General features: G+C 39.4%; 1 protein-coding gene across 5 annotated transcripts in view; it reads left to right on the plus strand.

Annotated features, from left to right (window-relative positions):
* The window catches only part of LOC105474946 (PAX interacting protein 1), a 59634-nt gene extending 36273 nt beyond the window's left edge, over positions 1-23361 (plus strand). For 2 of the 5 annotated variants that reach the window (XM_071094195.1, XM_071094194.1), the window contains exons 9-21: positions 3786-3881; positions 5105-5242; positions 5824-5945; positions 6380-6564; positions 7520-7563; positions 9963-10033; positions 11526-11628; positions 12749-12917; positions 19065-19165; positions 20252-20386; positions 20478-20553; positions 20635-20694; positions 22863-23357. In XM_071094195.1, coding sequence (XP_070950296.1) covers positions 3786-3881; positions 5105-5242; positions 5824-5945; positions 6380-6564; positions 7520-7563; positions 9963-10033; positions 11526-11628; positions 12749-12917; positions 19065-19165; positions 20252-20386; positions 20478-20553; positions 20635-20694; positions 22863-22879 — 1317 coding nt within the window. In that variant the 3' untranslated portion in view covers positions 22880-23357. Of the gene's footprint in view, positions 1-3785; positions 3882-5104; positions 5243-5823; positions 5946-6379; positions 6565-7519; positions 7564-9962; positions 10034-11525; positions 11629-12748; positions 12918-19064; positions 19166-20251; positions 20387-20477; positions 20554-20634; positions 20695-22862 lie in introns of all 5 variants that reach the window. The other 3 variants (XM_071094196.1, XM_071094198.1, XM_071094197.1) reach the window with 2 other exon arrangements.
* The last annotated feature ends 788 nt before the right edge of the window (positions 23362-24149 follow it).

Genomic DNA, 24149 nt, shown 5'->3' on the forward strand with positions numbered 1-24149 from the left:
TTCTTATGTAGATGTGACTATGTTCACTGAGCTGCATTCACTGAGCTGCATTCACTGAGCTGCATTCACTGAGCTGCACCTACGTGTGTTATAAATGTGTGATGGGCATTTTGACTAACATTCCCTGTGGCCTCAGGCACAGCAGTTTTCTGGGCATCAGTTTTCTCAGCTGTTAGATGAAGATGGTAGACTTCTTATTTTTTCAGCTTGGAAATTCCAAGGGGCACTAATTATATGTGTATAATGGGGACGATGGGAATAAGTTCAGGTTTTTGGTGTCCTGGGAGAGGGACCATTAATTTGTGTGGATCTCAGTCATTTCTCTTTCTCTAGAGGTAACTGTTAGAAAATCCCAGAATCTCTAGGACCTCAACTTCTTCCAGCCCAATTGTGAAACTGGAGTTAATTTAATTATTTATTATTTTGCATGGTGGCCTTTAAAGAAAAGAAATACTTTTTCTTGCATTCCCCAAAACAAAACTGAGTCAAAAAAATTTTTTTTTATAAAAACTGAGTTTAAATGTGCCTCTCATATATCTTGAATGTGCTTCACTATAAACATCTCTAGTGCTTAAACCCCACCTGTGTGCCAAGCATGCTGCAAGACCTAGGGAATATGTGGGAAATCACAGACGGAGAAAACCAAAGAGCAGTGCGAGAGGCAGCCACACAGCTAAGCAGAGGCAGGGTGGCAGATGCAGGCTGTTGTGAGAGCCTGAGAAAGGACCTTCACCCATCATGTTGTGGGGTGATGTGTTAAGAAAAGACTACTGGGGCCGGGCGCGGTGGCTCAAGCCTGTAATCCCAGCACTTTGGGAGGCTGAGACGGGCGGATCACGAGGTCAGGAGATCGAGACCATCCTGGCTAACATGGTGAAACCCCGTCTCTACTAAAAATACAAAAAAAATTAGCTGGGCGAGGTGGTGGGCGCCTGTACTCCCAGCTACTCGGGAGGCTGAGGCAGGAGAATGGCGTGAACCTGGGAGGCGGGGCTTGCAGTGAGCTGAGATCCGGCCACTGCACTCCAGCCTGGGCAACAAAGCCAGACTCCGTCTCAAAAAAAAAAAAAAAAGAAAAAGAAAAGACAAGACTACTGGGAGAGGTGATTCCTGAACTGCTTATTATAGGATGAGTAGGAGTGAGAATTAGAGGGGAGGATTTTCCAAATGGTGTAGCACAGCCAAAGGCATGTGATTGGGGAAACTGACAGGAGGGTGCAAAGGACGGTGCCTCAGTGGGATCCACAAGGCAGGGGTTGGGGCAGGAGCCAGGGCTGGCATGTCTTCCAAGACCTTGTTGATGCGCTATGTGGTGGAGTTTAGATGCAGGTGAAGTGATCAGCTGTGCATTTCAAGTAGTAAAGGGTTGAATCTGAAGGTGACCAGAGAGATGACTGTGGTTGGCTGAGGAAAGAGGCGGATGGCATGTGCTAGGGGGAGGGAGGAAGGGGGCAGTTCTGAGAAGGACAGCAGCAGAGATTTTTTAAAAGTCAGAAGTGTTTGAAGGCAGCACTGAGAAACTGTCTTGAGAAGTACGACAAAACTCAAAGATACCAAAGTTAGTGGAGGAAAGTTTGGGTTTTTTGTCTTGTTTTCAAGTTAAGGATTTATCCAAGAGGTCTAACATTAAATGGGAGCTTGGGAACAGAGAAAATGAAGGCAAGAACGTTATGAAAGAAAATACCTTTGCAGCTGAAGGCCATGTGCCCTCAGATAGAAAAGAAATATAAGGAGAGCCGTGATAAGGCAACTGGGAACGTTCACAATGCTGGTAGAGAAAACTGTTTTCTCTCAAAGACAAGCTCACTGGAGGGGAAACGTGGACAGATCAGGAGTCAGGGCGATTTCGGGAGCCTCCAGTCCAGTGCGCGGGGGCCAGCAACGGAGCAGCTTCTTCCATTTTTGAGGGAAAATAATTTCCAACCTAAAATAACCTATAGAGCCTGTCAGTCCTAAGACTATGGAAGGAGGATATTTGTACACTAATGGTCGAAAATGTACCTCCGTTATATTCTTCCTTAGGAAGCCACTATGCCAGCAGAGAGTGAGACCTGGTAGCCAGGAAATGAGGCGTTTGACTTAGAGATGACAAGAGAGTTCCTAGGATGGAGGTGAAGGGAAACGCTAATAGATGAGAAAGTAGGTGTAGAGAGAACTAGACCTGGGACCGGAAGAGAGACTTCCTGGAGGAGCAAGCAAACAAAAACACTGGTGGATTCAGGAGAGACATGTACGGCTGACCCCTGAACAGTGTGGAGCCTAGGGGTGCTGATCCCCATGCAGTCAGAAATCTATACATCACTTTTGACTCCCCAAAGCCAGAATTACTAATAGCCTGGTGTTAACCAGAAGCCTTAGTGATAAACAGTCAATTAATGCATATTTTGTATATGTATTACCATATTCTTACAATAAAGTAAGCTAAATAAAAGAAAATGTTATTATGTTATTAAGAAAATCATACGAAAGAGAAAATATGAGTTACAGGAGACTCGCACTGTCAATTCCACCATATTCAATGACTAAGTCTAGACCATATTTAAGACTAGGGGAGTATACAGTAATTTGCAGACATACTATAAAACCTCCACATGTACATTTTTCATAGAGTTTGGGAATGAAATAGTGAAAAGTATATAGAAAACTAAGAAAAGGGCAAATTCTGGGGGGCTGGGATAAGGAAGTGATTAGCACCAGGGAAAACCAAAGTTTATACCAGAAAGGAACTCTCATCTTAGGCTGCCATATTAAGCCATGTGGCTGGGCTGCGTTAAGTCACTGATGACTGATGTAAACAAGAGTCTGGCTATAACCAAATCAGGAAGGCTTGAAGAGTGTGTGTTATGGTGGGGAAGGATGTGCACTGTAGGAGGTCAGTAGATGGCCACGTAAACTAGAGAAAAGGAACTAATGTAAAGTGTTAGTAGAATATATTCAAACTTCGGAAGAAACAGCTTCAAGTGCTGAACGTGCTTCCGGGGAGTGAAAAGCAGGGATTGGCGAGGAACCTGTGGTTCTGTCCTGTGCCTCATTAAACTATATTTATGCTTAGCCGGAGGAAAAATAAACATGTACATCTTAAAAGTAGGAAGTGAAGCAATCGGTTTTTTTAGGGGGCAGGTCTTTTTAAAGTTTATATTTCACCCAATAGGCTGTCAAATTCTCCTTTTTCCGTGTACAATATTTTGAGTTCTGAAGAATGCCCGAGGTCGTGCAGCCATCACAGCCCGGATGCAGAGCAGTTCCTCCCCCCAGAAAAGCAGATCTGTTTTGAGAAGCAACTGTTGGGATTTACTAATTTCATTCTGATTTGTGTTTTATTTCCCTTTTCGAGGGAGGTGGATCTGCCCACCATAGACCTTTGGCAGTATCTGAAGATCTTTAGTAGTCACGGCTAGGGGGCTGCTGCTGGCATAGGGTGGGTAGAAGTTGGGGACACTGCCAGACATCCTCCTCTGTACAGGACAGCCCCCACTTACCAGAACCCCCTGGTCCAGAGTGGCAGTTATGCTGAGCTTGAGAAACCCTGGAGTGCATTCCATTTTTCTTCTCTTGTTTCCTGGAAATTCAGATTAAATTTAGAGTACTGGAGTTCATTTTCATTATATGGTGCTGGGTAGAAAAGTCTGTAAATAGAACTGTTACATGTCCTTAATACTTTGGGGAAATACATGATATAAATGTATGATAGAGTCTTTTAATAGCTGCCTTATTTGAAATTGGAATTCTCCTCTATTCTGAGTGATCGAAATTGATGACTGCGTTGGTCGGGTCTTTGTGTGTAGATAATCCAGGCACATGGTGGCACTGTTGACCCCACGTTCACAAGTCGATGTACGCACCTTCTCTGTGAGAGTCAAGTCAGCAGCGTGTATGCACAGGTAAGGAAAATAACCTTAGCAGCGACGAGGAGCAAGGTCTGGCATTTTTTATATGCAATCTTAAATGCTGGTGATTGATTGTTATTTTTGGAAAGGGGTTTTTTCTACCTCTGAAGATAGGAAAATTGCTTCTTCCTGTGATCAGTTCTTTGGTGGGATTGATACCTTTCGTGGGCACCGTTGTCTTTGAGCAATGGAGATAGAAAGGGATGTTCCTAGGTGGTGGTAAGAAAGGGCGGACAGGAGGCCGAGGTGAGCAGATCACGAGGGCAGGAGTTTGAGACCAGCCTGACCAACACGGTGAAATCCCATCTCTACTGAAAATACAAAAATTAGCCGGGCATGGTGGTGTGCACCTCTAATCCCAACTACTCAGGAGGCTGAGGCAGGACAATGGCATGAACCCGGGAGGCAGAGGTTACAGTGAGCCGAGATTTCACCACTGCACTCCAGCCTGAGCGACAGCGAGACTCTGTCTCAAAAAAAAAAAAAAAAAAAAAAGAAAGGGCGGACACTCCCTGCAGTCACCATTTCAGCTGCTCTCTGCACAGTGAAGGGAGGCAGGATTCCGTACTGGTGTGTGACTCGCACAGAAGCGTGCAAAGACAGGTCCCTTACAGAGCTTTTCTAAACCTGCCGGGATGTGGGCTTTCTCCTGATATTACCTTCCTGTGCTCTCTGAAGTTTCACTTCTTTTCAAAAAATTATGCTTATTGTAGACAGATTATGTATATGTGACAAATGACCTCCAAGACACCCCTCTTAAAGAGGATAGCCGTTCACAGGGTCTGTTTTTCCAGTAAAAATGTGGAAATACTTCTGAGACTTTTTTTGTTTTCCTGTGGTTCATCTTAGGTGGATGGTTTTTTGTATTTTTTCTTATGTGCAGCCCTCTGTGTTCTTACAGGGCACTTATAACTTTGGTGGTCCTACGTGTTATTTCACTCATCACTAACGTTATTTTTAAGATTGTCGTAGAATTTGTTGCTTTTGTCCTCAGTTGTAGACTCTTGTTTGCAGATGGATAGTAACATTTTTAGGTTGTATTTCAAATAACCAGCTACATGGTTTTAATTTGTTACTTCAATCAAGTGCTAGATGTCATGAAATTCTTTTATGGGGCTTCCAATGAAAAGGGCATTGTAGTTATACAACCATAGAATTTTCTTTAATCCTGCAGCAGAAAAACAAAAACAACACACCTATAATTTTATGTTTGACAGGCAATAAGAGAAAGAAAGAGATGTATCACTGCGCACTGGTTAAACACAGTCTTAAAGAAGAAGAAAATGGTACCACCGCACCGAGCCCTTCACTTTCCAGTGGCCTTCCCACCAGGAGGAAAGCCGTGTTCACAGCACGTAAGATAGAGTCCTCGCGTTCCATTTGTTAAGCCATCCTTCGACTTTGGCGAGTAATCACTTGCTAGCACTTACCTGAGGCTCCCGCGCTGGCTTCCGCGTCAGAGCTTCTCTGTGTACTTTTGCCCGTTTTGTAAGTGCCTGCTCATAAGAAATAGCTTGCTTTCTTTTAGTTCCTTGTAACAGTCACAACGTTCTGCACATAGTAGATATTTAATGGATTCTCCAGTCTTTGACACTATTTAAAATCCAAAAATAAATCAGATGTCTTGTACCAAAGGCAGCCCCTAGTGGGTGGAACTAATCAATAGTTGTGGGTCCTCCCACCCAAATGATCTCAGCATTTCATGTTCATTCTTTTTCTTCTTCCCCGTGAGGGATGTGTGTGTAACCTTTTGACCATTAATACAGTTCTGGTCTTGAAAGTTTTAGAAATGATATTACCAAATGTGTTCCATAATGCCAAAAAAATAGTGAAAAAATATATGTCAACTAAGAAGTAGAAGAAATAGTACTTGGTTTTGTTTTTTTGTTTATTTTGTGTTTATCTTATTTTCTCTCTTTTTTTTTTTTTTTCTTAGATTATTTCTGTGACTGGATTTGTTGATAGTGACAGAGATGACCTAAAATTAATGGCTTATTTGGCGGGCGCCAAATATACGGGTTACCTATGCCGCAGCAACACAGTCCTCATCTGTAAAGAGTAAGTAAATTTTTGAAACCGTTTTTAATCATAAATTTACACACAATATAGTGGCTATTTCAATAGTTGTGCATTTTTTAGTGTGCCATAGTTTTGTGGTAGAAATTTGTGGAAATCAAAGTCTGTTAAACAAAGTATGACAATGATATAGTAATGTTAGTAGAAATACCTAGAAAACATTTGAATTAATGAAATTTGAATTAACAAAACAGGAATAGGGTAAAAGTAAGACTCCTAGGTGGTTTTGTAATTCTATTTGAGCCTTGAGGTGTATATTTCATTGTCATTCAGGGTCACCCTCAACTTTGCTAGGATATGCCTCCCACTTCTATTATGAGAAATTTTTTATTGCGTTTTGTTGGAAATAAATGTACATTCGGACAGTTGACATCTCTAACATTTAATAAATATGTTTTCTCCTCAAAAAATAAAAGACCAACTGGTTTAAAGTATGAAAAAGCCAAAGAGTGGAGGATACCCTGTGTCAACGCCCAGTGGCTTGGCGACATTCTTCTGGGAAACTTTGAGGCACTGAGGCAGATTCAGTATAGTCGCTACACGGCGTTCAGTCTGCAGGATCCATTTGCCCCTACCCAGCATTTAGTTTTAAATCTTTTAGGTAAGTGAAATTCTACATGCTGCAAATCTTACTTAAATTAAATCATTAGCATTACTTCTGCCATCTTTTTATTCATACTAATTACTAGGCCTGGCTTGAGCTTTCTAATCAGTTTTTGACTCATTTCCAATTTCCTTTCTATGCTCTTTCTTCCTTCTCCCTACTCTGCCCAGGATTTTTGTTTGTTTGTTTTTGTTTTTGTTTTTTTGAGACAAGGTCTCACTTCGTCACCCAGGTTGGAGTGCAGTGATGTGATCATGGCTCACTGCAGTGTCAATCTCCTGGGCTTGAGTGATTTCCCCACCTTACCCTCCCAAGTAGATGGGACTACAGGCGTGTGCCATGGTTTAGTATTTTTGTTTGCTTTTGATGAACTCTTAGAGATGGAAGGAGCGCTTGAAAGCTTTTTGATAGTCTTGCCTCTCAGGCCAGTTAATCTTTTGTCCAAATTGCTCCCTACCTTACAGAACGTTCCCTGCTTTCCTAGAATTGACGTCTGTCCTCTTTGTCACTGTTGAGCTTTGACTGACTTGCTGTTACATCTTGAACGCCATCATGGCTCCTGTGATAGGCAAGAAGGTTTGTGCCTGCTAGAGGCCAGACTATGTGAAACCCAGACTTGGACACAGGCCTAGAAATGTCTATCCAGACAACCAAACCAGCAGTGGGAGGGTGAATGCCATGGGTTTAGACACAGCATTTGCTTTGTTGTTTGCTGCCAGTGGTCTTAGTGCTACTTCATCCGGACAGCATGTGAAACGAACACAGCAGCATTCCCTCACCTTGCCTGGAAAGCTTTCTTTAAAACTTCATTATAGTACTTACATTTATCCTTACTAAGTATTGTCAGCTAAGCCACCTGTCTGTTGAGGATTATCAGGGAAGACTTTTACAAAAAGGCCTTTTTATTTGAACAATGTATCTATCATAAAAAATAATGTGTTTCTTTCTTTAGATGCTTGGAGAGTTCCCTTAAAAGTGTCTGCAGAGTTGTTGATGGTATGTCAAATTAATAACCTTACTTTGGCTATTACTGTACTATTAAAATGCAGTAGGAATGTATTTGTAATAAATTAAAAATTAGTAATTTGTCAACATGATAACAAATGAATTATCTACTCCAGTAAATCCTAGGATTGATTTTTCTCTTGTTAGGATGTGATTGTCATTATTTTTATATATACACGTGAGGGGCTCATTTGCTTCAGAGAGCCGTGTGATTGCTTATAGAGAACAGTAAAATCAAAGGTGATGTCTTGTTTTTCGTAGGGTTAGAAAGGCAAGAACTTTAAGAACCATTGGAAGCAATGGATGTGTAACCTACTTGAGGCTACAGATCAGAACTTAAGGAGTCCCGGGTCTCGTGATGAGGGGAAATGTTTTCATAGTGTCCTGAGTTGGGAGTCACATCACAGTGCTTGAGGTCTCTGCTTTTCAGGATAGGCCATTCTTGAAGTGTGAGGGCCATTGGTTGTTAGTTACAAGACAGAGAGGTGCTTTCTGCATTCTCTCTCATCTGTCAAGTGTGATGAGTGGAAAATCAGTTGTCTTTTCTCTTTTCCCCACATTCATATTTCCTAAGTTACAGACAGGACTACTTCAATATCACTTTAGACTTTGTCTGCTGTGACTTCCCACTGTTTGGCTGAACATCAGCACTTTGAGAATAGCAGATTTTTTTACTGTTGGCCAATAGTAGTGTAATTTTAAGACTTTGGTTTATGTTCATGTTGTTATATACTAACCTTTGTTTTTAAAAATGGATTTCCATGTCATGGACCCACCAAGTTTTCACCACATTTCTATTGTATACGGAGGTAATTTAGGGTTTGTGCCACTTGAACAACTAGCTGAGGAGAATAGTGTCATGAGGATTAGCAGCTAACACCCAAGCCTGTGTTTCTGGTTATTTATCTACTGACTTACTCGTTTTTCAGATCTCATCTGGAAGCTGCTGATAATCATCCCGAGTCTCTGAGGAAGCCCCCCAAGCCACAGTCTTGTTTTCTTCTTGCTAATGATAATGTGATCGTAGATGTATTTTTTTTCCTAGCTTAAACTAGTAGTTATGATTTTAATTTTAAAGACATGACCAGTTTGGACACATCAGCAAAAGCAAATATTCTCCCAGTTCATTTAGCTGAAAGGAATTTTATGGTGGCTTTTAAGCTCACACTGAGAAAGTGGTCATCAGAGTTTTCCTCCCAAACTATATGGCTTATATTCTGAAGTTGTCAGGGGCTCCAGATGTCAGCTTCTCTGGTAGCTTTGTATCAGTAATTAAAAGCTAAAAATCTTAGAGACAAAGAGGCCCAGTTTACCCTTTTTGCCTATCCCACCATTTGTTTCTACTCTTGGTACCAGTGAATGACAATTTGGAGACTTAAATGCGATCTTTGGAAATAGAGAGTTGAGAAATTGTTTTCTTATAAAGACTATAATAAGAAAAAGTGTAATAAACTTTCCTGCAAATTATTATAAAGCTTGATTCTCTGTGTATGACAGGGCTAATAGATTTTGAATGCTTTCTGTAGATATATTTATTTTGGTTGTCTAGATACGGCAGCAATATTTAGAAAAAATAAGTTTAGTTAAAGTAAATTAATAAGATTGAGAGCAATTCCTTCAAGTAATAAAACATCTGGGAAAGACATGGTTGGTCCACACAAGTCAAAGAACCTCTGAGTTGAAACTGTGAAGGAGGAGTGAACGAGGAATAGGGTAGAATGGAGATGCTGACTGTGGTGGGGACCCCACAAGGGAATCCCATCTCCTTCCTGCTCTCTTTGTGCTTAGCATGGCTTCTGCTCCAGGGTCAGGGACTGGAGCTGGTCCTAGTGGATGTGACCATGTTGCTGAGGCAGAGTGTAGGTTTTGGTACCTTGTCTGGCTGTTGGTAGCAAGCAGTGTTGATTTGATTGTCATGTAATGTCTTTTGTGAAATCTCATAGGTGAAATTTCTCTTTTAGGAATAGTCTTAGGGCAGAGGTGTAATTTCAGTCATGTTTTCCACATTCTAAATTGGGACACAGGACAAAATATTTGAAATAAAAACCATTCTGAGAAGTTCAAGGTTGAGGGCTGCATGTATGTAACATGGAGGAAAAAAAGGAACAAAGATACTTTAAGATACCGAAAGGATTCTGTGAATAAAGAGGGAAAGAAAAAAACAAAAAATGAAAACAATACAGAGGTTCACTCTGGAATATTAGCTTCTTCTCCTGGCTTGCATTGTCCTAGTGATCTTTTGAGGTGAAGACTAGTTCTGATGTGGTGAAGAAGAACATGATTCTTATATATGTTTAAGTAGTTTGATTATTCGACACATAAATCTTTTGGAAGCTACTGTATTACTTAGTAGATTGATTGAATTAAAGTCGACAATATTTTAATTGCAGAGTGTAAGACTACCTCCCAAACTGAAACAGAATGAAGTAGCTAATGTCCAGCCTTCTTCCAAAAGAGCCAGGTATGAGTAATAACCTTAAATATTTTATTGCTGGCTTTCACAGGTCTGCTTTGGAAAATCGGTGGCAATTGAGGAACGTTTCTAAAATGTTTTGCAGTAAATAGGATTTGAAAGAGTTTGCTTTTTGCTTTACAACTTTATTTCATTTTAATGACATAGGCCAGTATATTTTTTATTTTAAAAAAATTCATTCTTTTTCTTTAAGCGACATATTATAAGAAGCCCCTCTCCACCATGTAAAACAGAAGCTACAGTGGTGGATATGGGGTGGGAGGTCTAGAGCCCAGCTCAGAGGTACACCGCGGAGCCCCAGGCCTCCTGGGCATGGCTGAAGAACATGCTCTAGGTGCCAAGAGAGCATGTAGGCTGTGACGTCGTCTTGGGTATGCTCCTTGGATCTGCCAGTTCTCGATGAGGACAGAGCAGTGTTGGCCATGGTGGGAAGGAGGATCCAGACCCAAAGCTTTTGGAAGGACGTGTGCAGTGCACATGGCATGTTGGTTTTTGGCTTGGAGTATGTAGATTGAGATGCATATCATTTTAGTGTCATGTCGGCCAGCAGGAGTCAATAATGATGTCCTGCCAATCATTTACTTAGTAAGGCATAGCAAATGCAGGAGCAAACCAACAGAGCTTTTATTTTCTTCCTTGATTCTAGAAAACTCTTCTTTCCAAACTGTACATGGTGAAATATAACTGCTTGAATTGTTTTTTGCAGTTACCAGTTTCTTCATCTTTTCTTTCCTGCTCATCCTCTTTCCCTCCTTCCATTCCCCACTTTCAAAACACAAACTGAACTGTTGACTTTTGTAATAAAATCCTAATTATGTGATATTTTTTGAGGCTGTCATCAAATTGCCACAAATAAATTTTAAAATAAATTTTTATTGGGCTGTCTCAGAAAATAATAAGCTGAAAAAAAGATCTAAAAAGTTTAAGGGTTATGTAAAAACAAAAAGGTTTAATTTAAAATGTGTGCTTGAGCAGAGTCGCGTTTTCATAATTTGTGGTTGAAGAGGGCTAGAATGTAAAAGACACGGGAAGCTCTAGCAACACTCGGCTGACTTGTAGTGATGGTGAATGTGCAAACAAGGAGTGGCCTGAGTCACACAAGGTTATCTTAAAAACTTGATAGAAAAGAATGAAGTATAAAGCTAGCAAAATCAGTGATGTTTAGAAGCAACTTTGCTTTCTTCTGAAAGCCAATTAATTAATCAGGAGGGGATTGATGAAGAAGGAAGTATTGATCTTAACCAAAAGTGAATTGGATGCCTCCCTTGGAAGCTTCAGAGGTAGTCTTTTTTGGAAGGTGACTTTATGGAAATGGTGGAAAGAAAAGAAGGACAGATAGCTCATTGTATTTTTCCTTTAATAATAATAACCACATGCAGTTAAAACTTGTTAAACTATTGAAATCCCTTGTTTTCTAAAGAAAATTTTCATTGTAAGTAAATATGAAATCACCACTATTTTATGTGTATTTCTTCCACAGAATTGAAGACATACCACCTCCCACTAAAAAGCTAACTCCGGAATTGACCCCTTTTGTGCTTTTCACTGGATTCGAGCCTGTCCAGGTTCAACAGTATATTAAGGTGAAATTTCATCTACTTCGTACAAGGATTTTTAGCAGTGTTCCTTTTTGTATATATTTACTTCAGATCAGCAGTTTATTAACTTACATAGTTTAGATAGTCAGGAATATCTTGTTGTAGCAGTCTTTATAGTGCATATTTATGAAGTATTTTTAGTAGTATTTATAGTAACAACTAGTTAAATGTTTAGTGGCTTCTGCCATGTTCTGTGCTATTATTTCATACTTAGATACTTGCTTTCTTATTAGCATAGGCCAGGAACCGTGTTAATAGTCACATGAACATTTGCAAGTCTCCTTCTGTGTCATATTCATAAAGACATGCAGCATGAAGGAAAACTGTCTTTTCAAGTTATCTGATTGAAACACAGTCTACCCAAGATTAGTTTTCTTGGGTAGAGTGAGGCCAAAGGGAGTTTGTGTATTTGTTTAGATGATAAATGGGCACAGGTTTTAAATATACTTTTTGAAATAACAACCCAAAGGATGATGGGATTTTGTTTTGTTTTGGTGAGGCAGAGGATGGTTAAGAGTATAAGTTGACCTGTATTATGGTGGATTCATACATTTCACTCCTGGTTTCCTTTTTAAGGAAAATAAACAATTATAAATGCTACTATTGTACATTTAGAACAAATTAATTTCTCCACCTTGAAAATGTGAGGATAGTTATTAGGAGGTCGCTTTTTTATATGCTCAAATCTTAGCCAGTTTTTATGCCATCATTTCAGAAAACGAAGATAGCAGGTAAATGTTCCTCATTAACACCAGTTTCAGCCTAGCAAGTCTTGGCTGTTTACTCTTCATTGTGACGTGAGCTGCATCATTCTCATGTCATTTAATTTATTCATGGAGATAGGTTATTGATGTTTGATGGAGAATTCGTATTTTAATCTTGATTTGTGTGGATTTAAACTACAGAAATGTAAATGATAAATTCTCCTTTTTATTTTTCTCCTGTAGTTATAGGTTTCATCTTACCTGTCACACTGTTTTCTGTGGCTGAGAATTACAGTCATAAACCTTGTCTTTAGATAGGTATTCCTCTGTGTTACTCTTTGTCAGTGTGGCTCTATGGATGCTAAACTTTTTCATTTCTGACCTGTGCTTGTGACCTTTAGAAGCTCTACATTCTCGGTGGGGAGGTTGCAGAGTCTGCACAGAAGTGCACGCATCTCGTTGCCAGCAAAGTGACTCGCACTGTGAAGTTCCTGACGGCAATTTCTGTCGTGAAGCACATAGTGACGCCAGAGTGGCTGGAAGAATGCTTCAGGTGTCAGAAGTTCATTGGTAAGGAGCAGCACCAGTAACTTTGTTTTTACTGCCAAATAAACTTTTTTTTCCTTGAATTCATCTCTTTCATCCCAACAAATATTTATTTTTTTAACTGTGATAGTTATTCATTTAAATTTATACATTTATTTCATATCCCCAGTGATTCCTTTGATTGATGTCTTTGCATTTTACCCTAAGTATAAAAGTTTTGGTAAATTGGACAATATTAGGGGGAAAACAAGCTCTATGTCCCTCTTTTTATTTTCTTGTTAGTATATTTCGTTTGGAATCTGGCTGTAAAATGAGATTTTTCAAAGTGCAGGGAAGTATAATTTTTTTCTTTATTTGGAAAGAGAGCAGGTGTATGTAAATGTCCTACTCAAATACACTTTGGATATCAGTTTATATAAGGAGGGAAAGACATCTATGTCCTCTTGCCCATCTTCCATTGTTCAGAGCCCCAAAAGAGAAATTCTTTTACCAACAGTCACATTTAGAGATGGCACGTAAAAGATAGTTTTTTCTTAGGTTGATATACACCCAAGTGTTTTTAGAACCTTGCTAGGTATAAAATAAGTATAAATTCTAAGCGATTTTTTTCTTCATGGAGGCTGTATAGCCAGGGGAGCTGTGTGCCCTTACTGTCCTGCATAGCAGTGGTGTCACCCTGTGTCTGCAGAGTTGGTGTTTCCAGTGCATCATCTAGGCCAGGCACCTCTCAGCTTCCCCAGCTGTGTCCTGCATCCTCCCCTGGGCCCTGTCTGGGTTGAGCAGTTCAGAGGCACATGCCCCATGACAAGCTTCACCGAATTCTCAGTCTTTTTTCTCATTTGGTCTTTCTGCCCCAACCACGCTGGCACTAAAACTGAACTCCCTGGCTACTCCATCATGTAGCAGTTATATTGATTACCAGCCCCTGATTTAGAGCATCCACATGATCATTTTTCTGTGCCAGTGTTTGCCCTGTATTGACGTGTTCTCACACTTTCTCACCTATGCCTCCTCACCCCCGACCCCCTAAGCAGAAAGATATAGCTGCCAAAGGGAAGAGCAGGGCGTGTGGCTGTGGAGCAAGCAAGGCCTGCAGGGGGTGCTACTAGGTCCCGTTACACTCTTGTGGCTAAACTCACCTTGTTTATCACTTAACAGACACAAGTCATCATTAAATCCGTCTTTTAAATTTAAAATATTTTAGATTCATGTCACATTTTTGGCCACAGATTTTAAATATAATTCATGTTTATGAAAATAAATTAGAAGTGTATATATCTTAAAGTTCATGTAGTCTAATTTTACAGATGAGAAAACCCAGAAAAATGAAGATACTTAAGATTGCTGTTTATAGCAAAACTAGAACTAAAGTTAAAATTTTATGATTTTGTATCTAAGGCAGTAAGACACAGGAAAGAATAAATCATTAATCTGAAGAAAAAACTAAATCCTCAAGTATGATATTCAGGCAATTCTTGTCATTCAGGTAGTTATGCTCTATAAAGTTGCACAGACACTGAGTTAGTGAATGCTCTACTGTAGCCTCTGGGTAAACATGGGGTTAGGTTCCTGAGAGCCTCTGTTCACTACATTTTCATTAGCCATTCATATATAACCTTGTTTTATGTGTGTTTCTGTTTAAAGACACCTTATTCAATGTATATTGTTAATTCATTGACATTCAACTCATGATCAGCAGCACTGTAGCTCATGCCTACATGAAGCTTCCCTAACACACGTGTTTTCTCCATAAGGCACATCACAGCCTTCTTGCACTTAGGGCTGGGGACATTTTAAACAGCAAAATCACCAACATAAAGCACACAGATTTGAAAACAGTAGCCCTAAATAGATCACAAAGAGGATGCTTATTCACCATTTCAGCTGGAACAGGAAGGCAAGGCATGGCCTTGTTCCTCCTGGCTAGGAACGTTCATGTGGATGACTGATTCTTTTCCAGTCCATGTATGTCCACAAATGGCCACTGCAGTACCACAGACACTGATTGTGGGTTCATAAATTTCAGAGGGGAGGAAAATTGGCAAATACGGAATCTGTGAATAATGAGGCTCGCATGTATTAAGTGGTATTTAGAAATTTTTTTAATTGAAATTTTGAAAATTTTTCGACACTAAAATAAAAAGATATTAATGAAACATAAAACTTAACAATGAAAGCAGAAGAAAAACATGGTAGAAACAATTACTACAAACATTTTAGTTTCCAATTTCGTATAATGTTATAAAATTTAGAAGGAGATAGTCTATTGGTTAATAGAAATAGTGAGTGTAATTTCTTAGCTTCTGCTGTGGGAGCATGGCATACAGCAGCCTGGGTTGGGGGGAAGGCGGGTCTGTAATGTTCCAGCCTCTGTTGGCTCTGTCTGCTGCTTTTGGGCAACACCCAGGCTTGGAGATCTTTATTATTACTTTCTGATTTTGCTTATTCTTTTTCTTTTCCAACCAAGAACATGCTAATTCTTTGAAAATTAGTTTGCCAAGCAGCCAATTTAGTGAATGACCAATTTACTTAATTTTTCAAGTTTCAGTTTGTGAAAATCTGGTTCTTTTATCTGTATATAAAGTTTACAGTTCATATTTGATGGGAAGTTTTGGTTGACTAGCTTTTATTTCTTTATAGCACTGTTAATAAGTGTTTGCTGTGTTATATTATAAACATTTAATATTGAGAAAATATATTTCATATTTTATCTTCCATATTTTAGGATTTCCTAAGATAATTTTTCCAGTTTATAATTTTTCCAGTTTATAATTATTCTTTTTAAAAAACATACAATTTTTAGGGCAGTTTTAGGTTCATAGCAAAATTACAGAAAGTACAGAGAGTTCCCGTATACCCCACCCATACCCATGCACACACACTGCCACCCCCACTACAGTCACCATCCCACACCAGAGTGAAATGTTTATTAACTGTTAATGAAGCTACATTGATATTTGGGTCATTGTCACCCAAAGTCCATAGTTACATTAGGGCTTACTCTTGGCCTTGAACAGTCATTGGGTTTTAACAAATGTGTAAGGATGTGATTTTGCTATTACAGCGGCATATAGGGTTGTTCCACTGCCCTAAAAATCCTGTGTGCTCCACCCACTCACTCCTTCCTGCCTTCTGACCCCTGGCAATCACTGAGCTTTTATTCTTTCTGTAGTCTTGCCCTTTCCAGAATGTTACATATTGGGAATCATACAGTATACAGGATTTTCAGATTTGCTTCCTTTGCTTAGCAATATACGTCCCAGCTTCCTCCATGTCTTTTCATGGCTTGATAGTGCATTTCTTTTTAGCACTAAATAATATTCCATTGTCAGAATGTGTCTGTTCAGCCCCTCACCTACACAAGGACATCTTAGCTGTTTCTAAATTTTCTCAGTTATCAGTAAAGCTGCTAAAACATCCATGTGCAGGTTTTAGTGTGGACATGTTTTCAACTCCTTTTGGTAAATCAACAAGGTGTGCAATTGCTTGATCATATGGTAAGAGTATGTCTAGCTTTGTAAGAAACCACCGGGCTGTCTTCTGAAGTGCCCGTGCCATTTCACATTCCCATCGGCAGTGAGTGGGAGCTCCTGTTGCTCCACATCCTCCTCAGCATGTGCTGGTGTCAGTGCTCTGGGTTTTGGCCATTGTAATAGGTGAGGTCCAGGTTACTTATTATTTCTTTCATGGATTGTGTCTTTGGTGTTGTATCTAAAAGTCATTGCCAAACTCAAGGTCCCTTAGATTCTCTCTTGTGTTATCTTCTAAGAGTTTCATAGTTTTGCAGTTTACATTTAGGTCTATGTTCCATTTTGGGGTCAGTTTTTTTTTAAAAGAGAGTAAAGTCTGTGTCCAGATTCCTTTTATTGCATATGGACGTCCAGTTGTTCCAGCATCATTTGTTGAAAGGACTGTTTTCTACACCTGTTTTGGTAGGTGCATGTTTTGGGGATTTTATATTGATGTGTAATTTAAACAAAATTTGAGACATCGATATTATAATCAATTTCTGGGATACTCATTTCTTTTGTACTTCCATGAAAAGTTTAATGTTCAGGTTGAGTCTTTACATTGCTACTACTAAGTTAACATAACCCTGTTTGAAAAAACCAAAATCTCAATGTCTCATCTGTGACAGGATCGTCTTAGCTGTATTATTTTATTTTTCAATGCTACTTTCTTTTCTTTTTAAGACAAGAGTCTCACCCAGTCTGTTGCCCAGGCTGGAGTGGAGTACTGCCATTGGCTTACTGCAACCTCTGCCTCCCGGGTTCAAGCCATTGTCCTGCCTCAGCCTCCCTAGTAGCTGGGACTACAGGCGCCCACCACGACCACACCTGGCTAATTTTTTTTGTATTTTGTAGTAGAGACAGGGTTTCACCCTGTTGGCCAGGCTGGTCTTGAACTCCTGACCTCAAGAGATCCACCCGCCTCGGCCTCCCAAAGTGCTGGGATTACAGGTGTGAGCCACTGAGCTCAGTGGTATTTTCTCTATCATAAACATTAACTACTACTTGGTGATCTCACACAAGTTCTTCAGAAGGCATATCAGCCTTCGTTTTTCCCCTAGAAAGTAACACTTCAAATATACCATCTCATGTGTGACTACTTTTTTTGTTCGTTTTTTAATTCATCATTTTTTCTTTCTCCAAATTTTAGACCTTTTTTATCTTCTTTCACCTAAAAAGCCCTTCTACCCGCTGGTTGACTCAGGGATTGAATTTGTATTTCTCACCGTTGGTGAACAGATCCCTGCGTTTCTGTCATGATGTGGTTGCTCCTGCCCAGCAGTCAGCAGACTGGTCCATACGCTGAGAATGGTTTTTCCATTTTTAAAATATTGCTTAAAAAAGAGAAGAGGAATATGCAAGAGAAATAATACATAGCCCACAAATCCTAAAATATGTGTCATCTTGGCAACCCCAGTTTGCCAATCCCAAATCACTTTTCCTTGTTTTCTGCTTTTGATGTATATATTATTGGCTTTGAGCTGCCTTATTATGCTGTTTGGTTGGTAGGAAATGGAGGAGGAGGAGAAGAAATGGTTTTCTGAATATGAGACATATTTATAGGAAGATTGAAACATTTTGTGATCTTTAACTTTTGACATATTTCTTAAAATGTTGCTATGAAAACTCTGAAAATCTGTCAATTATTAATAATTGTCAGAAGTCTTTAAAAATTGATAAAACTATCCTTTATAAATTGCTGTATATTTTTATATACTTAAAAGGAATGTATGTTTGGTGAATCTTTAAAGTTTGGTAAATTCACAATTGATTATCAGCCAAATGACTCCAATGTCCTACAAGTCCTTGAGTTTGTATGTGTGTGTGTGTGTAACATACATATAACATATATATAACATATATTACATCTTTTTTAATACACACACACACACACAGATGGGATTATTTAAAGCTTGTCTTTCTAGGACTGGAGGTTTTAACCTGAGATCTGTGGGCTTGGAAAGTTTGTGAACTTCCTAAAATAGTGTATTGAAATCACAGTTGGGGGCTAAAGAGGGGGAGGAGCAGCTATGGGAAGAGGGTTCATATTTTTCAGTAATTTTTTTTCTTTTTTTATACTTTTGTTGTTAAAAAAAAAATTATTACTATTATTTTGAGACCGGATCTCACTTTGTTGCCCAGGCTGGAGTGCATTGGTGCAATGATGGCTCACCACAGCCTCGAACTTCCCAGACTCAAGCAATCCTCCCACTTCAGCCCCCTGAGTAGCTGGGACTATGGGCACATGCTACCATGCCAAGCTGATTTTAAAATTTTTCTGTAGAGATGAAGTCTCACTATGTTGCCCAGGCTGTTCTCAAACTCCTGGCAACAAGCAGCTTTCCTTCCTCGGCTTCCCAAAGTGCTGGAATTACAGGCATGAGCCACCACACCCAGCCCTGTTTTTTTCAAGAGTTTAGGACCCCAAATGGTTAATTACCACTGATCTAGGAGAAAAAATACCTGCCTGTCTTTTTTTGGTCTGGCTGTTTTTAGAGGGAAGTAAATGAAATATAATGGTGAGATTTAAATATCCGAAGGTCGTGCAGGTAAATGTAGCTGTAGTATTACGTACCTGAATATGGGTGAGAATTTTGTGGGTCACACCTGCCACACTTCACGTGTCCACACTTTTTAGGGTATGTGCTGTTCTGTTTTCCAGATGAGCAGAACTACATTCTCCGAGATGCTGAGGCAGAAGTACTTTTCTCTTTCAGCTTGGAAGAATCCTTAAAACGGGCACATGTTTCTCCACTCTTTAAGGTACACTTTAAGGGAAAAGTAAATCAGTCCAAGTAAGCATAACACATGGACCTGCTGAAGGGAACTACCAGGTGATTTGATGGGAAGTGCACTTCCAGGGGAGCTGGGCTCACCCTGCATCCCGTTTACCACTTGGCTTCCTTCTTGGACATTGCCACTGGAGGTCTTCCTCCTGTGAACCACAGCACATCTCTAGAGAACTTTTCTTTACTATAACGTTTAAAAATAAGTACACAAATTTAATAAATACATCTCTGAGAAATAAGTTGTTCAAGGAGTAGGTTTTTGAATAATTATTAAGAGGCATGTTCATTTTTCTGCTTTTAATAAATCTTTAGAGGACATTGCTTACTTCATACTATTGTCAATAAATGTATATTCAGCTGGAGAAGATACTTGGGAAAATATTCAGTGTGCATAGATATAATTTAGAACTAAAGATTTTTAAATGTTAGATAAGTGTTAGAACAGTTAGGAATTTTTTTTTGTGTCAAAGAACTAAGTAAATCAATAAAGATAATCTGTTCTTTAACCTTCTTAAGGAGTCAACAGGAATTAGAAATGATTTGCAGTTTAAGACAGAATAGTATTTTGTGGTATCCTCAGGAGCAAGCTTTTTAGATAATTAAATCTTAAGCATCAATATCATTTCCTGCTCTGAGTTCAAATAATATGGAGAAAATAAAGAAAAGGGATACAAGCCAGGCAGCATGCTACGCCAGAGGCTGTTGCTGGGCAGATAAGTGTGGTGAAATATAATGCTGATTTAAAATTATATAGAAATTGTGAAAAATATTTGCAATATTATTGCTTATTCACAAAACGACTTGTTTTAGGGACTTAAGTTCTGGTTACTTTAAATTATCTTCAGGCATACTTAACATGTGAAAATGCTTAAATTCCAAATTTACATCGCTGGATTCCTCTTCCACTTCAGACTGAGTGCTAGCAGGAGAATAGTAGCTTCATAATGTCATAAAATTAGAAATTTTGTCAAAAATCTCAGGGCAGAATCTATGAAAATTATGTACTCTAAAAATTAAAGCATTTTAAGAACACAATACATATATTTTCATTTAATTTTAGGCAAAATATTTTTACATCACACCTGGCATCTGCCCAAGTCTTTCCACTATGAAGGCAATCGTAGAGTGTGCAGGAGGAAAGGTGTTATCCAAGCAGCCATCTTTCCGGAAACTCATGGAGCACAAGCAGAACTCGGTGGGTAGAGCGGAGTCCACCGGCGAGTCCGTTGTTGCCCTGTATCAGAATCCGTGTTCGGTCACTGAGACACTCGTTTTCTTTTCCTTAGAGTTTGTCGGAAATAATTTTAATATCCTGCGAAAATGACCTTCATTTATGCCGAGAATATTTTGCCAGAGGCATAGGTACGTTTCCCTGCTTACGTATGTGAGTGTGTGTGCACACAGCAGTGCATCTCTCTAACAGTCTGTTTCCACCCTGTTCAGATGTTCACAATGCAGAGTTCGTTCTGACCGGAGTACTCACACAAACGCTGGACTATGAATCATATCCTTTTCAAAAGAGAATAAAAAGTAGATGGGTTGGATATGAAATGGATTTCCCAGATTAATAAGGCAGTAGCTTTCCTGTTTTGCAAGCCATTTTTCCTTTCTTTGCTATCGTGATTTATGCAGTGAACAATTCTTTTCTCTTCAGAATATTCATTTGAGTTGCTAGTGAAAACATTCTCTTAACTTGCTGAGAGTTCAGTTTTAATAGGTGATGTTAATTAGAAAGGATCTGTGCTGTCTAGTTTATGGAGGTATTAAAGTATTTGACAATTAGATAAAATAGAAAATAATTGCAAAAATAAATACATGTTTCTTTTTATCAGCTCATTTTTGAGTTTGTAGTTTTCAAAATGAAATTTAGTTCGTATATAGCTTTTGTACTCAGGAACTTTGGGATGGGAAATAAATTCTACTAAATAGAAGTGGCAGAGTGAATACTTTATCAACGTGTCAGGAAAATGCAAAGTCAGTCTCTAGAATAATGACACGCTTAGACTTTTTTCCATTTCAGACATTCAGGAAAAAATAAAGCTCATCATCTGTTATTTGAATTCCTATTAAAAATCTCTGAATTATTATTTTAATGTATGAACAGCCCATCAGTGAAGCAAAACATGCCTTACAGGTCATTATGGGAAAATTCTGTTTCAACTGCCGTTTCCCATTGCAGAGGGCCTTCTGCCAGGGTTTTCTCAGGACTTCTCCCTGTGGCTCCTGCAATGAGGCTGGAGGGCTGAGCTCCTCCTCCCTGTGAGGGTGGGAGCCTCTGCCACCTCTGACCAGTGTCAGCCTCAGTGGACCGTTCCTTACACAGGGGAATTTTGTGTTTGGGATAGGACTGCTTCAGTAAGGCACAGAGGTCAGAATGATACCATCCTTGCCGAGTTTTTTTCTCTTTGTGTGTGCCTGTTTCATCCAGGTAATTACATTTAAGTATATTTACATTTAAATACACTGACATTCATCCAGTTAATTACATTTATCAAACATTTTCCTCTTCACCCTAAAGAGCTTATGGTTATAATAGTAGACAGAAGACCTTGATATCACTGAGAGAAAAGCCCTTTTAAAGAAGTAAAATTTGGCTGGACGCGGTGGCTCATGCCTATAATCCCAGGATGGGAGGCCAAGGCAGGCGGATCACCTGAGATCAGGAGTTCGAGACCAACCTGGCCAACATGGTGAAACCCTGTCTCTACTAAAAATAGAAAAAAATTACTTGGGCATGGTGGCGGGCACCTGTAATCACAGCTACTTGGTGAGGCAGGAGAATCACTTGAACCCAGGAGGCAGGGGTTGCAGTGAGCCAGTATCACGCCATTGCACTATAGCCTGGGCAACGAGTGAAACTCTGTCTTTAAAAAAAAAAGAAGTAAAATTTGCCTCAGTCCCAGAAGCCAATGTCATGTTTAGCCATAAATAGCCTGTCTAGTTGGAATGAGGCTTGGTGCAGAAGTGCTCTTATCATTCATATCAGAGCTTGGTGTATTCCATACCGCCGTCTATTAGAAAATTATTGCAGGAGCTACTGATAGGAATGATAAGAGGCATGCTATAAGCATTTGGTTTTTATACAATATGTACTCTTGCATGTTTTCCAGACTTTTTTCTGGCATTCATATTTGTATTTGTGAAAGCCTGTTCTATACTACATTTACTTTCGGAAGAAATTGCTTTAAAAGTTATATGGGTGACTTGTAAGTATTACCTTGGGGGCCTTTTTTCATATCTGTAACTTGATTAATTTTGCCCAAAGCGGACGGTTTAGAATTGCAGAGGTCGGCACCTGCTCCTGAAGGTATAGGTAGGAATCAGCTGTTTGTATTGGGGCTTTGGGGATGTCAGCTCTTGGGGGCTGTGTGGTGTACATGTTAATTAAAGGACACTTCAGCTATTGCTGGGCCTCAGCTCTGGCCGCATGATGGATCCCCTGGGGAGCTGGCACAGGTGCTGATGTCCCTGGGCTGCACGAGCCTGTGTGCCAGGGCTGAGGCCCTCCTGTGATGTGGGTGTGCAGCAGAGCGATTGGTTTGAATGGGTAAGAAAGAGGCTGTAGCATTCCTACAAGGGTGTCCCTGAAACTGGGTGATGAATGTTGGAACCCTTGGTTTCATGTTTTTCTTTTGCCTTGTGTTTGAAAGTCGTTTTCCTCAACAAGCCTACATATAAGTTTAACTGATGGCGTCTAGGCTGCAGTGCGTGTGGACTCCTGCGGTGCGGGGCCAGCTGTCTGGCTGAGGAGCTGCCGCGCTTCCTTCACGTGCTCTTGTTTTCCAGCTGCTTTCTTGGGGGATCAGACTGTAAAGCAGGAAGACAGATATAATAAATATACTGCATCTTTTTAAGATGTGCAATTTTATTCTGAGGAAACATAAATTATGTTTTGTATTATATGACTTTAAGAGCCCACATTAGGTTTTATGATTCATTTGCCAGGTTTTTAAATGTTTTCACAAAACTGTTATGGGACTTCAACTAGAAATAAAATGGTGTAAATAAAGACCTTGCTATCTCTAAATTATGGATGTTAAAGATTTGAAATGTTTTGTACTTTGATTATTTTTATTTCTTATACTCTGTTTTCTTTTATATTGATATCTTGCCCACATTTTAAATAAATGTACTTTTGAACTTAGAATTGAGTAATCCTTTATTATTCCACATTTTTTGCATAACTTTTATAATTTACATCAAACTGGATCACATTTTAAGTAATTTCAAGACAAAATATTTTCCAGTAAATTTTTACCTCAAGAAATAATTTCTAGAAGCCAGCCCCTTTTTTGTCACCGTAATAAACTCCATCCCAGGCAGGGGCGGATTCAGATTATTTTGCAATCACTAAACACAGGCGCAACCAGTGAGAGCCAGTGACGCTACGGAACTTCCATCTATCCCGCTTCTTTCCAGACCCTGTTGCAGTACACGTCTTGTTGGATCATAGGTGTAATAAAATGGTAGGAGACCGTCGGTTTATTAAAGATGAGCAGGGCAGTAACTGCTAATATCTTTAGATCGTGCTGACCAGTGCTGTCACAGACATTCAGAGCTGTTTTTTAACAAACATTGTGCCTCAAAATATGTCTACTTTTAAGCTTGTATTTTTGTGCCTAAATAAACTTAGAGATACTGACTTCTCTCTGAGTAGATGTGGAACTGACCTTTTCCCCTCATGTACCACAGGTAGAATTGGTGTTGCTGTAAAATATTTTAGATTCTGTAGAATCCTGGAAGTACAGAAGCGTTTCATAAATCAGAATTTTCATTTGCAAGTATTCAAAGTACTTCCCTACTACCTAGAAGCTTGAAGGCAAGTGACAATCATTACAGAATAAATGGGCCTTCTGGGCAGAGTATAATGCGTCTGTTCATCTTTGGTGGAGACAGGGTGTTTATATAACCAACATACAAATATGACTGATTTGATTAACCTTTCAATTAGTGCTTTT

This window comes from Macaca nemestrina, chromosome 4 (genome assembly GCF_043159975.1).
Source record: "Macaca nemestrina isolate mMacNem1 chromosome 4, mMacNem.hap1, whole genome shotgun sequence".
Taxonomy (NCBI): Eukaryota; Metazoa; Chordata; class Mammalia; order Primates; family Cercopithecidae; genus Macaca; species Macaca nemestrina.